General features: G+C 36.8%; 1 protein-coding gene across 1 annotated transcript in view; it reads left to right on the forward strand.

Moving 5' to 3' along the window:
• Positions 1–975: 975 nt before the first annotated feature.
• Positions 976–13,614, forward strand: part of SPINK5 (serine peptidase inhibitor Kazal type 5) — a 106,460-nt gene continuing 93,821 nt past the window's right edge. Inside the window, exons 1-4 of the mRNA XM_007943647.1 lie at positions 976–1,030; positions 2,345–2,370; positions 7,697–7,824; positions 9,930–10,002. Of these exons, the coding sequence (XP_007941838.1) occupies positions 976–1,030; positions 2,345–2,370; positions 7,697–7,824; positions 9,930–10,002 (282 nt within the window). The remainder of the gene's footprint in view (positions 1,031–2,344; positions 2,371–7,696; positions 7,825–9,929; positions 10,003–13,614) is intronic.

Raw genomic sequence — 13,614 nt, forward strand, 5'->3', positions numbered from 1 at the left:
TTCCAGTGACAGCTCTGCTCTTCCCATCTAACCTGAAAAAGTCATTGCTCCTTCTCTGAGTTTCCATTTCTCCATGTATTCAATGTGAGAATTTTGCTAGGTTATCCCTTAAAGTTATCCCACTCTAACTTATGTGTTTGAAACTGAATTCACAGGGAAGCACAGGAGCCCAAGATTCTCTCATTATAAGAAGCTTCCTACAGATGTGCATATCTTAAAATATTTACCTGACTGATGTTGTTGTGTGCCGTCGAGTGGAACCTGACTAGATACTGTGATACCGTTTCTGAGGCAGTATCACTATGGAAGTAGATTGTCCAACCTCCCGTAGGACAAGCAATTTGTCCTCTTTTCCCCTCCCCTCCAATTACGAAGCAGTCCAGTTAGAAAACATGTTTGGTTACAAGGTAGTGTGTCTGGTGTTGCCGAGGAATTCAGTCATCATATTGTTGTTGTTTGTTGTTATGTGCCGTCGAGTCGGCCCCGACTCATAGCGACCCCTCCTTGGGTTTCCGAAGCAGTATCACTACGGAAGTAGGATTGCCCAACCTTCCTTCCGAGGAGTGGCTGGTGGGTTTGAACCGCCAGCCATCTGGTTAGCAGGCAAGTGTCTTAGCCACTATGCTACCAGAGCTCATCATATAGGACTATGGAATTTTCAATTTTGAGAAGGATCTTTGAAGCCAATCAATTGTCTTCTGAGAGAGCTATCATGAAAATATGTTACTATGTCATGAAAAGACTACCTGTTCAAATCTGCTACCTTGACAAGTTCCTTATAGGATGGAACATAGACTGGTGTGGCATAGCGTGACCTTGTATAACTGGTTTTATAATTTTGCCTTGTGAGGTGGGTGTAAACCACATCACAAGCTTCCTCATATAAAAGTGAGCTGCATCTCCACGGGTTCAGTCTTAGAGCACCAGCTGAGCAATCCACGGAGCAGGCTTGTAACCACTTGCATCATCTTCACCATGAAGATAGTTATAGCACCAATGCTTCTGACCCTGGCTCTTTGCCTCATACAAGGTGAGCAATTTGCATGGAATCTAAAGCTCTTGCCACACATCTCAAGCCCTGGAGAAGGGACTTGTTCAGGAAAAAAAAAAAAATCCTGAAAATAGCCTGCTATGTATAGAGCTTTTAATAATTATAGACATGATACTGTAAAAATGTTGTTTACAGTAGCTTGAGATAATCTAAAATTTATAGTTTGAAATCATGTAATATTTATCCATGGGAAATCCTTCTATTACTTCTGCATTAGGTCTAAAAAGCTAATAGATTCTTATTCACTGTCCCCTTTTCAAACACAGCAATTCATACTGAATATAAACATATGATATATCTTTTTAGCATTATATATAAGTAGTGTATGGATTATCATATGTACAAATATTTTTAAAACAAATTCAATCATGTGTTCTTATTTTTAAGCAATTGTGCCTTATAACATATTTTTCTTTTTGTGATTTCAAATCCTAAATGAATTGAAAGTATTTCTCCTAAAATGTGAAGGCCTTTTGTGGGCACTGGGAGATGAGTTTTTCATTTGCTATTTAATTTTGTGTGGAATGCAGATTCTCTAGAGTCATCTTTCTCTGAAGCATTTACATTTTGCAAAGGGAATTTTAGAGACAGAAAGTCCATAAGATCATTTCACATAAGTGTTGTCCACTTTCCTAATATTAGTATGTAGATACAGAAAAGCCTGTTAATCAGAGTGGAGTCATCTAATGATTTTTAGTAATCTTGATTTTTGCCAGATTTCTTTTTTTTTTTTCTTTCTGTAGCTATACTGAGGCAGTAGTCACTAGAATCCAGAAAGTAGAATTTTATGCATACACAGACACATACACCTATATATGAGGCAATCTTCAGTCTAAATAATACTTCCAAGTATATAATTGCCAGTATATATTTTTAAATTTTCAGTCAATAGACATATCACCAAAAAACCAAACTCACTGCCATTGAGTTAAATCTGACCCAAGGAGCGCCCTCTCCTTGGGTTTCCAAGGCAGTATCGAGGAACTGCCTTATTTTACTCTAAAAGGACCTGTTAGAAATTATATGTTGCCAGGGATCAGAAAGCAAATGAATATTATTTTCAAAATAATTGGATCGTTATGAGTTATTGAACCTTTGGGAGTGAATACACTGATCTTTTGCAGCAGTACCCTCATTTTATTTATCCTGCTAAATTTCAATGTGTTCAAAAACAATTGTGTTGTACCACATACTGATGCTAAAGCAGTACAGACAATGCACTGAATGAATAGTTTATATTTTTATTGAATATTTTATATTCCCTTAACTTTGGTGTCTGTATTTTTGTCCCAGATGCTGCCAGTGAGGATGAAAATCAGGTTAGTCCTGCTTTTTCTGTTCATTGATTCTATTCCAAGATCTCTAAAGAAAAATGGTTTGTGGCCAACACCTACAGTTAATAATACACACATAATATCCTGATGAGTACTAATAACTTTTGTTAAAAACACAGAAAATAGTCTTTATGAATCAAGAGATGAATCACATGGAGAGAAAAACCAATGAATTGATGATGGTGGATGTCTGTAAGAGGCAATCCAACATCCTAAGTTATTTTATTTTCCATAGCAAGTAAAAAATGAAATCAACTGGTGACTTATTTTCATTCAGGTTAATATTTGAACAGGCTAGGACACACATAGGAAACTGAGTAAGTCTTCTGATAAATATAATGCAAAACAGGCTTGTCGCTTCAGAACATTATGCATATTTTATCCAATATATATTTATTGAGCATCTTTTATGTGTGAGACACTTTGAAATATTGGGGACATTCCAAATAAACATGATAGAGAGAAATTTCTACCTTCATGGAAGTCATATTCTACTGAGGAAAAATAGTCAAGTTAATAAGCACAGAAGAGGTGTATCTGCTACATTAAATGATGATTAGTGCTAGGAGAAAAACAATGTGGAGTGCAGGGCAGGAATTGCTGGGTATGGAGGTAGTATCAGTTCTCATTGGGAGAGTCTGGGAAGTTCTCACTGACAAGATGGCATTAGAAAAACAATCTACAGGTGATAGGGGGTCAACTATGTAGATACATGCAACTTTGAGCAGACCAGGCAGGAGTACCAGTAGAAGCAGAGGCAGGCTGATGCTTTACCAACTCTCAGAGGTCTTTGCTTTGAGAAATAAAAGAATAATTTTCTATAACTTAATTTTTAAAATCTATTTGAAAGAGAAGACAAAAGGATCAATTACATACATACACACATGCATTATTATGCCATTAATAACAGTGCTACAACCAAACCAAACCAAACTCATTATCGTGAGTTGGGTCCAACTCATAGTGACCCCTCCTTGGGTTTCTGAGGTGGTATCACTATGGCAGTAGATTGCCCAACCTTCCTTCCGAGGAGTGGCTGGTGGGTTTGAACAGCCAGCCTTCTGGTTACCAGTCAAATGCCTTAGTCACTACACCACCAGAGCTCCCAATACAGTGCTAAGTATGTAGCAAATATGTATTATGTCTCTCAAAGGTCATGGACATAAAAAGAATGAAAAGGTGAACTGTCTTTTCTCTACATGGAAACTCTTAAAACTACAGATAGAAATAATCTAATGTAGCATTTTTTTTGTTTTTTTAAGAAACTTTCTATGGGAATATTATAGGGAATTTTATCATAATTGCTGTTTTTTCATCTGAGTCTGCTAAATGAAGAGAGGTACAGAAACGACCACAGAGTAAAAAGAAGACTGGCTTTTGGGGAACTGAGAACACACTCAGTTGGATCCTTTATATCAGCAAAATGAAAGATACTCTGTGAATCTTACTGTGCCACCATTTTCTTTGTCACACTCCATAATAATGGGTGGTGGTTTTTGGTAGATGTTTAAAAAAATTGCACTGCTCTTTTCCTACCACTAAAGTGTATTCCATTGAAAAAATCTCTAAAATAATAAGTTTAGCTACCTCTTATGTTGGCATAAACAAGACAAACTAAAAGAAAAGTGCTTCTCTGGAAACATTTGTGATAATAGTCTACGAACATTTTGGCATGAATGAAAGCTATTGAATTGATCTTTCTTGTGGTGTTGGAATTTTTGTTATTTTCCAAGTTCAGTAGCTTGAATTCTTTCTGGCACCATAAAAGTCATGATGAATATTATAAACATGAACCAGGATAGCATGGAAAAGTATTGTAATGATCTGTAAGGATTCCATCACAGCAAGGTTATTATGAAGCCAGAAAACAAACTTGTTAGAGATTTAACACTTGTATTGGGAGGTGCTAACTGCTAGGGAATTTTGTTATGGTAGCTGGGCAGAAACAATGGAAGACAGCAAATTAGATCACAACCAGCAAGGAAGATCTTGGCCCTAGATGGTTCCACTGTTTCCAAGACATGTGGAAAAAACAACAGCAATAACACAAATAGGAACTCCAAAACAAAACAAAAACAAGCCAGGGGCTGGAATTTGGCCTGCAACTAAACAGTTGTTGAAAAATCATTTCCCTCCCCTAGAATGACTTTTTGCCTAGGTCTTCTGTGTTTTCAACCTTCTCCATTGTAGTAAATTGGAGGATATCTCAGTTCCCACAGGAAACAAAAATAAACACTGCTTTCAATTGTTAGGGTCCTCCATTTCATAAGAGAATAAATTGGATCATTTGGTGGCATACACACACACACACACAAAAAAAAAAAATACTATTTTAGTTCATAGTATGTTAAACACTATAATTTCTTAACCTGTTCTCTGAGCTTCATTTACTTATCTGTAAGTAAAGTGGGCCTTTCTAGGAATTAAGGTTTTATCTAATTGTGAGATTGGAGAAATCCAATTCAGACATTACTCTGATTGAGGTTACACTTTGTTGATCAACCATCAAGAAGTATGTAGAACTTCATTCATGATATCTGAAGTCTGTTCTCAATGTTACTCTAAGACCTCCCTCACAAAGGTTGTATTACTATTATAAAGATATGAGGCTCTGCCCTGATTTTTATGATAAAGTTTTTATCTAGACTTTCTAGAATCTCTTATAGCTGGCAAGCTAAGCAGCAACTTGCATACTTGGCATAGGATACCATATAATCAGAGACCAGACAGAGTTTATGAGACCCAGTTCTCAATCTGTTGCCAGAAATCCCTACAGATGAGATCATTAAGTGATGGTAATAATCTTAGAGATATTTTAGTAGGTCACCCTTAGAAAAATTTCCCAGGGCTAGTTTCTAATATCATTTAATTATTCTTCTTCACCATTAATAATTCTTCCTCACCATTAATTGCTCTGATCAATTTACCATGCATAAGAAGGTAGATTAGGTACATCATTATCCATTATACTGTAAACATCATTCAGGCAAGGACCCTTCTGCCTTATTTACTGCTGTATCCTCAGCAAAGTGCCTGGAACATTATAATCTCATAAGTATGTGTTGGCTTATTGGATAATTATTATAAAGATATAGTAGGCTGGATGGATTCTATAACTCAGTCTTTTGGAAGAGGCTGTACTGTTTGTCAGTGTCACAGCAAAGGCTTGATTTTCCTGAAGAATTTTAGACAGAATTTCTTTTATTGAAAAATCAGAACAAAACAAAAAATCAATACAAACACAAAAGAAGCCTTTGGAATTTAAAGGCTTGCTCTAAAGAGCCAGTAAATTTTCTAAACTTATAGGGAATATAGGGAGCTCTGATGGCATAGTGCCTAAGGTATTTGACTGCTAACCACAAAGCTGGCAGTTCAAATCCACCAGCCACTCCTCAGAAAGAACGTTGGGCAGTATACTTCTGTAGTGATACTGCCTCAGAAACCCAAGGAAGGGTTGCTATGAGTCAGACCCGACCTGATGAGAGTGAGTTTGGTTTTTTATTCTTTTTTTGATAGCCAATCCTTGGAAGGAAGATGGGGCAATCTACTTCTGTAGTGATACTGCCTCGGAAACCCAAGGAGGGGTCGCTATGAGTTGGGTCCGACTCGACGGCACATAACAACAACAACAACAACAATATTTTAAGTCATTATTTCACCAGGTCATGCAAATGCACTACTGATTTTAAGTTCCTAGAAAAGAATGAGTAGTGTCTGACAAGCATTCAGTAAATGTATATTGAATGAATAAATGAGTGAATAAACAGAATGAATCACCACTTTTAAAGATCTAGTCCTTTATTCTATTATGCAAAATGGTTTATCCTGATACCTATACTTGATACAAAAAATTATTTTGTCACCACAATAAAATAGCACTGCCACTGACATTTTACTCTAAGAAAGCAAAACCAAAGTATAGTGCAACATATCTTGAGGAATGTGCCACAGAACAATAAAATCATACTTCTATGAGAATGTGGCAAAAACAGAGGGGGGTTTGCAAAGAGAGAAAAGTGCAAACAAGTATTGGGAAAGCTGTACAGTACTGCCATAGGCTTACAAAATTTAATTCCATTGATCATGGGTTGTGGTAGGGATAAGGTGAAGATGGGGGCTTTTAAATATAAAAACATACAAATTTGTCAATTAGAAATGGTTGGGCCTTTGCCAGAGACTTGGAAGAGGGATCTGACAATGCAGGAGCCCTGAAAATTAAGCTTCATTAGCTTTACAATTCATCAAGTGTGTTCATAGTGCATGAGTTATCAAAGATCTTTGGTTCCTTACAGAAAAGGTACCCAGTTGTAAGGAATTACGTTTGTTATGTTCACCATGGTATCCCCAGTGACAGATATTTATGGTACGCCTGGTCAAAATATAAAATAGGCAATGGATATCTGAATAGGAACTTCACTGACCCCTCCTTGGGTTTCCGAGGTGGTGTCTCTGCAGAAGTAGATTGCCCAACCTTCCTCCTGAGGAGTGGCTGGTCGGTTTAAACTGCCAGCCTTCTGGTTAGCAGTCAAATGCCTTAGAAATATGTTTTCTAAATGTATCTGAGCAAGGAATGCTCTTTTCATTCAGTGACTATGAACATTTCTAGGAGTTGGTTCTTGCAGTACACACTTTGGGAAAAGTTGACAGAAGTACTTAACAGTTTTCTATGCTCACACACTTTGTCTCATTCCTCCAGCAACACATTCATATTCTGTTTTAAAGGATTTTTTGGCCTACTGTTCTAGATACTTCGATATGTGTAATTTTAGCAGATTTCAATGATAATAATATTAATAATAGCAATAACAACAAAAACTCAACAATAATAGTAAAAGAGAAGAAAGAAAGGAAAAGATGAATCTGCTTCCTGAATATCTAATATGTAGCAAGCATTCTCTGAGGGACTTACATACTTACAATATTTAATCTTCACAAAACCTGTGAAATGTATGTATGTATATATCCTATTGTTACAGATAGGGTAACTGAGCTTTTGAGAGGTTAACTTGGTAAAACTCATGGGCTTATAAATGAGAACTCTGGAAAGCAAGCTCTGGTCTTTTGACTTCAAGTCTCTTATACATTCTACATCACTAATTGTGTGAGCTGAAAGTTCAGTAGGTGTATAGGCCATCTCCAATAGAAGAGCCAGAATCATTATTTTTGTTTGGGTATCTGTATCAACTGAGTGAATGCCTTCCATATCAAGGAGGCTGGTGGTCACTAAGTAACACAGCTTGAGGAAATTCTTAGTTCAGGTCTTGTTTTGATGAGATTTAAGTAAACAAAACTTTCTTTATCTTCTCCTCAGGAAACATGCAATGAATTTCGAGCATTGATGAAAAGTGGAAAATTATTTTGTCCCCATGATAAAATTATTTACGAAAACCCCAATGGAATAATGTTGATTCAAAAATGCACCATGTGCAAAGTGATATTGTAAGTAAAGACCCTGTTTCTTTCAAGTATTTGTTACTAGTTGTTTTCTGACTATCATATATGCATATGTATGTGTATATATATATATATATATATATATATATATATACACACATATTTCCTTTCAAATGTATTTTTCTAAATCTAGAAGATTAAATAAAAGTGCTTAGTGGTTCACTTTGACAACTCCCATCAGATACAATTGGACAAATTGCCACCTACCTGGAAAAGTTTTAAAAATCACTCAAGTGGTATTCCAAAAACATTCCAGTGTGTCTGCTATGCAGCACTCTAGTCTTTTGAGGATGTAGAGAGTATAGATCCAATCTGAACTTTCTGGCTATAGGAAAAAAGAATTTAAGAGAGAAAGTCAACTTTCTGGGGCTGGTTACAATCTGACTCTGTTGTACCCTAGAGGCTGAGAAGATACTCCTTGTAGCAGCAGAGGGATTTAGCAGGATATATCCTGTCTATATAAGCTGTCCGGAGCTCTGGTAGCATAGTGCCTAAGGCACTTGACTGCTAACCAGAAAGCTGGCGGTTCAAATCCACCAGCTACTCCTTGAAGGAAGGTTGGGCAATCTACTTTCATAGTTATACCACCTTGGAAACCCAAGGAGGGGTCACTATGAGTCGAGTCCGACTTGACGGCACATAACAACAACAACAGCTTATAAGCTGTCACTGCCTTTGACATCTGGGTTAAATGGGAGGATGAGCTAGACTAAAAGGGAGCAGGAAGCTTCCAGTTCTCTGCAGTTCAGAATGGATTAAGATGCTGGAAGGGCTAGTTTACCCACATCTATCCAAAGCTTCCTAACTTGTTTTCCTTTCTTCAGTGACACCCCAAAGGAGGAGGAGGGCTTGAATTATCAATTAAAAATCTCCAAATTGGAGATTCCTAGTTGATTTTTGAGCAGGAAAGTCATCTTTAAATTCTGACCATGGACAAAACATCATTACTGGTGCCAAACCAGTACTAAGCATACACACTTAAGATAATTACGTGATAATTGGCCTTTTAAATGCCAGGTGATATGCGTCAGGGGATTTAGTTTGGCATATTCCATAATATTGGGATAATGAAGTTCTAATCATATGTACTGCTTCTAAAGAAAAGACTGTGGGAAAGTAAAAAAGGTAAGACAAGATTGAAGGTGTGGGATGCCCAGGAATGTGTGAACCATCCTTTCTTATTCTCTTGAAAGCTGACTGTAAATCAGCAGTGGTATTATTGACTATAAAGTTTTCTTCTTCTACTATTGGATGTTAGTTTCAATAGGAAACTCATACTATGAATGTAATACATTTACTGGAAAATATATTTAAGTGTAATTTAAAGCAAAAAATGCCTTATAACCCAAAGAGAATTTATCATTTGAAAGTCAATCATCAATTATTATTTTCATTACCTATGTAAATTATCTCACTGCCGTTGAGTCGGTTCTGACTCATAGTGACCCCTGTTTGGGTTTTTTAGGTGGTGTCTCTACAGAAGTAGATTGCCCAGTCTCCTTCTGAGGAGTGGCTGGTGGGTTTGAACAGCCAGCTTTCTGGTTAGCAGTCAAATGTCTTAGGCACTACACCACCAGAGCTCCTAAAATTTTAATCTGAAAAGGAAGAGACTGTGTGAGGCATTAAAATCCTCCCCAGATTGCTGAAGGACCATGTTTGGAAGAGAATGCTGTCTTGTTCTCTGGGTCCCTAGAAGTTGGAACCGATAGGCAGGCAGATTCTTGTTCAATATGAATATGGTCTTTGAAACAAAGCAGTTCACCAATGAAACAGATGTCTTTTAGTGTCATTGACTACTAGGCTATTGGAAGTATTCAAGGGAGGTAGTTAGTTATGAAAATAAAGGTGGAGATTCTTGCTTTGATGAAGCTCTCCTTCAAAAAGCCATGCATGGGATACTATTCAGCACTACAGAGAGACTTGGGGTATTGTGTCCAATTTTGGACATACTTGTAATTATGACATACCAGACTGGGCTGAGGACAGCAGTCTGTGGCTATTAAACAGGATAAAATTAAGTTTATAGTGTAAGTTGTTATAAAAAATTGGGCAAGCACATCTATACTATACTATTCTTTGCCTTCTTTCAGGGAAAAAGAAGCAAAATCCCAGAAAAGGGCCAGGCATTTAGCAAGAACCACAAGCGCCAGTGCCCCAGCAACGGTAAGACAATTTGTAGTCAAACCGCATGTTTGTTTTATAGGTTATACTTGACTCTATTTAGGACTGTTTATTTCCTAATTACTAGGTCATACCTGTTGTGAAGCCTACTAGTTACAAGGGAGGGAACATGGCTTAGTTCAGGGGTGGGCTGAATATCTGGAACAGCTTGCCCATTTGCCCAACCCTTGAGTCAACTCTCCAAAAAGATTTGGGCCCTGATGTGCTGAGAGGTGGAATAAGCTAGTGTGATGCTTACCTTCCACGGCTATTTTTCATTACTGTTGTCCTGTTTTACTCCCAAAAAGAGCTTTCCTGAGACTCTAAAACCAAATTCAAATATTAGAGCCCTTATTTGTTTTCTCTGACTTTTGGAAATTTACCTATCTCTGAGTCTCAAGTAGAAGACTTGTTGAAAAATTGGTCAAAATATTTAACATATGTTAGCAGGCTATTGCTTCATCCCCTTCTTTTCCCCATTTTTGCTTCCTACTTAAAATAGCTGTTGTTGTTATGTGCCATAAAGTTAGACCCGACTCATAGCAACCCCTCCTTGAGTTTCTGAGGTGGTATCCCTAAGGAACTAGATTGCCCAACCTTCCTTCTAAGGAATGGCTGGTGGGTTTAAACCTCCAGCCTTCTGGTTAGCAGTCAAGTGTCTTAGGCACTATGTTACAAGGGGTCTTGTTATATGTATTTTGCAAATTGATTGCAGGCTAGTGGTTCAGAGATTTTCTACAGCAAAATAAGATCATCTTTGAAAAGAAAAGAATAAAACCACACCAATTTAGCCCCCTCCCCATTATTTCACCTTATTTAAAAAACAAAACAAAACAAAAAAACAATGAGCTACATAGGGGAAAATATGTGGTTTTACAGTGCCTCACAATAGGTTATTGACAAAGCTTGGGCAATAACCAGGAGGCCTGACTACTACTGCCATCACTACAGGTTTCCTACGTGGCTGCTTCCCCAATATCTTCTTCCTTTTCTTCCTCTCCTGGCTCTTACACATAATTAAAATGATCAGTAAGGGTAGAGCACATCCAAATTACTTAGAGAATCCCCAGTCTAACAAGCCCTCTTCTTTGGCAGAGTTGCTCTGAAATGCTTGAGAACCTCAGACTCCACAGTAAATTTAGTCAATCAAACTCTTTACCTGGGCTCAAACAATCTTATATTTAGAACAATACATCTTATAATAATAGTCATTACTTAGTTGGTTAATAACTGAAAATTCTTCCTCTCTAGCAACAGAGAATGTTAGAGAAAATTTATAGGGGATAGAAAGTTTTACTAGTAACTTTTAAATCTGCCTCTATTTGTCACATTTGAAGAGAGATCCCTTTTCCTCCTCCACCTTTTAATCATTCATTAACAAACTGATGTATCAGTTGTTGTTGTTGTTGTTGTTATGTGCCATTGAGTCAGACTTAAATCATAGCGACCTCTCCTTGAGTTTCCAAGGCAGTATCACTACGGAAGTAGATTACCCCATCTTCCTTCCGAGGAGTGGCTGGTGGGATATATCAGTAATTTCCTTAAAAATATATTTAAAAAAAATAATAATAAAATCACAAAATCATAAAAATGACCAGGCTTACTAGGCTGAAGGAGCTCTGGTCGTGTAGTAGGAGCTCTGATGGCGTAATGCCTATGGCATTTGACTGCTAACCAGAAGGCTGGTGGTTCAGGCCCACCAGCCACTCCTCAGAAGGAAGATTAGGCAATCTACTTCTGCAGTGATACCACCTCAGAAACCTAAAAAGGGGTTGCTATGAGTTGGATCTGACTTGAAGGCAGTGAGTTTGGTTTTTTTGGTTACTGGGCTGATAGAGACTGGTGAAACCCCCGAGACTATGGCCCTAAGTCACCCTTTGGGCCTGGAATCAATCTCACATCTGTGGCTTAACTCTTAGCCAGATAATGAACAGGCTTAGGAGCTGAAAACCTGCACCAGGGAGATGCACTCCTTAAAACAATCAACCACAGGAAATCAGAAGGGCTGCATTTGCACAGGGAGAAAGGGAAGAAGGAATTAATAAGCAAGACGGACACAGGGACCAAATAACCACAGGAAGGAAGTGGAAGATGAGATGTTACACTGTGAGGAATGCAACAAATATCTATATCTATATATCTATATCTATATATCTATATCTATATCTATATGATTATGAATTGTTGAGTGTAAAAGAGTCTGTTTTGTAAAATTTCACCCAAATAACAATAAAGAAAAAAAGAAAAGAAAAATAAATAAATAAATCTAAACTAACCAACCAATCAGACATACACACATATAAACCAATCCCAACAAACTTACTTACTTACTTTCATAGCTAATCAGATGTTCCCATATCTGACAGATGATCACTGAGCTTTACTCAAAATAAAATTTTTAAGAATAAATTCATAGAATTTGAAGACATTATACTGCCCGGTTAATGTTATATGCTTGACTTATACTTTTCACCTCGACATAAAATCCTTAGATGCTACATTGTTTGCTACCAAAGAATCAACGTACTTATAAAAGAAGGTAGTTAATATTTGGTGTGTGAATTTCAAGTGATTTCTATCTAGATTTTTAGTTTTCTTTGTTTTAATGGTTTTATGAAATTAAAATATTTCTCAGTTGTGATTGTTCTGTCCATTACAAAAGAGAAACCTATCCAAGTTCTCTGTTTGATTCCCATCGAAAATCAAGTCTGCAGCTCTCAGAATAAGGAACTCTATCTACTCAAAAAATCCCCTCCTAGAGAGATGCTTTCTCTTTTGCATCACAATATCTTCATTAGCTTGTTATTATTTCTAATATCCATTCTATTAACAAGTCTTCATAGTTGTTGTGCTCTGTTGGTAGGTGTCATTAAGTCAATTTTAACTCATAGCAACCCCATGTTATGGAGTAGAACTGCCTCATGGGGTTCTCTGGCTGTACTCTTTACAAAAGCAGATCACCAGGTTTTTCTCTCCTGGAGTCGCTTGTTGGGTTCAAACTGCCCACTTTTCAATTAGCCATTGTGTTACCAGGCCTTCTTGGTCTTGGTGGCACTGTCTCTAAAATATATCACAAATCTGAGACCTCTTCATTATTTACATTTCTACCACCCTAGCTCAATCCTTCAAAATGTCTGGCCTTTAAAATCTTTGCTCCATGCAGAGACTTATTTTTTCATCGATTGATTCATTCAATATTTTTCATGGATTTAGATTGCCATCTTTGTAGGATATTAAGTTCACACGTTCATCAATGTCATCTGAATGTTCTCTTCTGCTCAGATTGGCACATTGCTATAATAAATAGTGAGACAAATTCCACTTTCTATTTAATCTTTTTCAGACTTGAATTAGTTATGCACAGATATATATATATTTTTATACACATAATAGAAATAAAAAGTTAATTTACTTTATAAAAATCAAGCTTAAATTTGGAAACTCAAATTGAGGATACCAAGAGTTTTTAAATTAATTTAGATAGAATTCACTTTTTAAAATATTCATTTGTCTAGGAACATAAAATTTCTTATTGTTAATTCACATAATTACTACTCATGTACTTTATAAAAGTTCAAAAAAATATCCAGAATTTGTATTTTGTTAATACCCAGA

Source organism: Orycteropus afer, unplaced genomic scaffold (assembly GCF_000298275.1).
Source record: "Orycteropus afer afer isolate SDZICR_OR568_19922 unplaced genomic scaffold, OryAfe1.0 scaffold00110, whole genome shotgun sequence".
NCBI lineage: Eukaryota > Metazoa > Chordata > Mammalia > Tubulidentata > Orycteropodidae > Orycteropus > Orycteropus afer.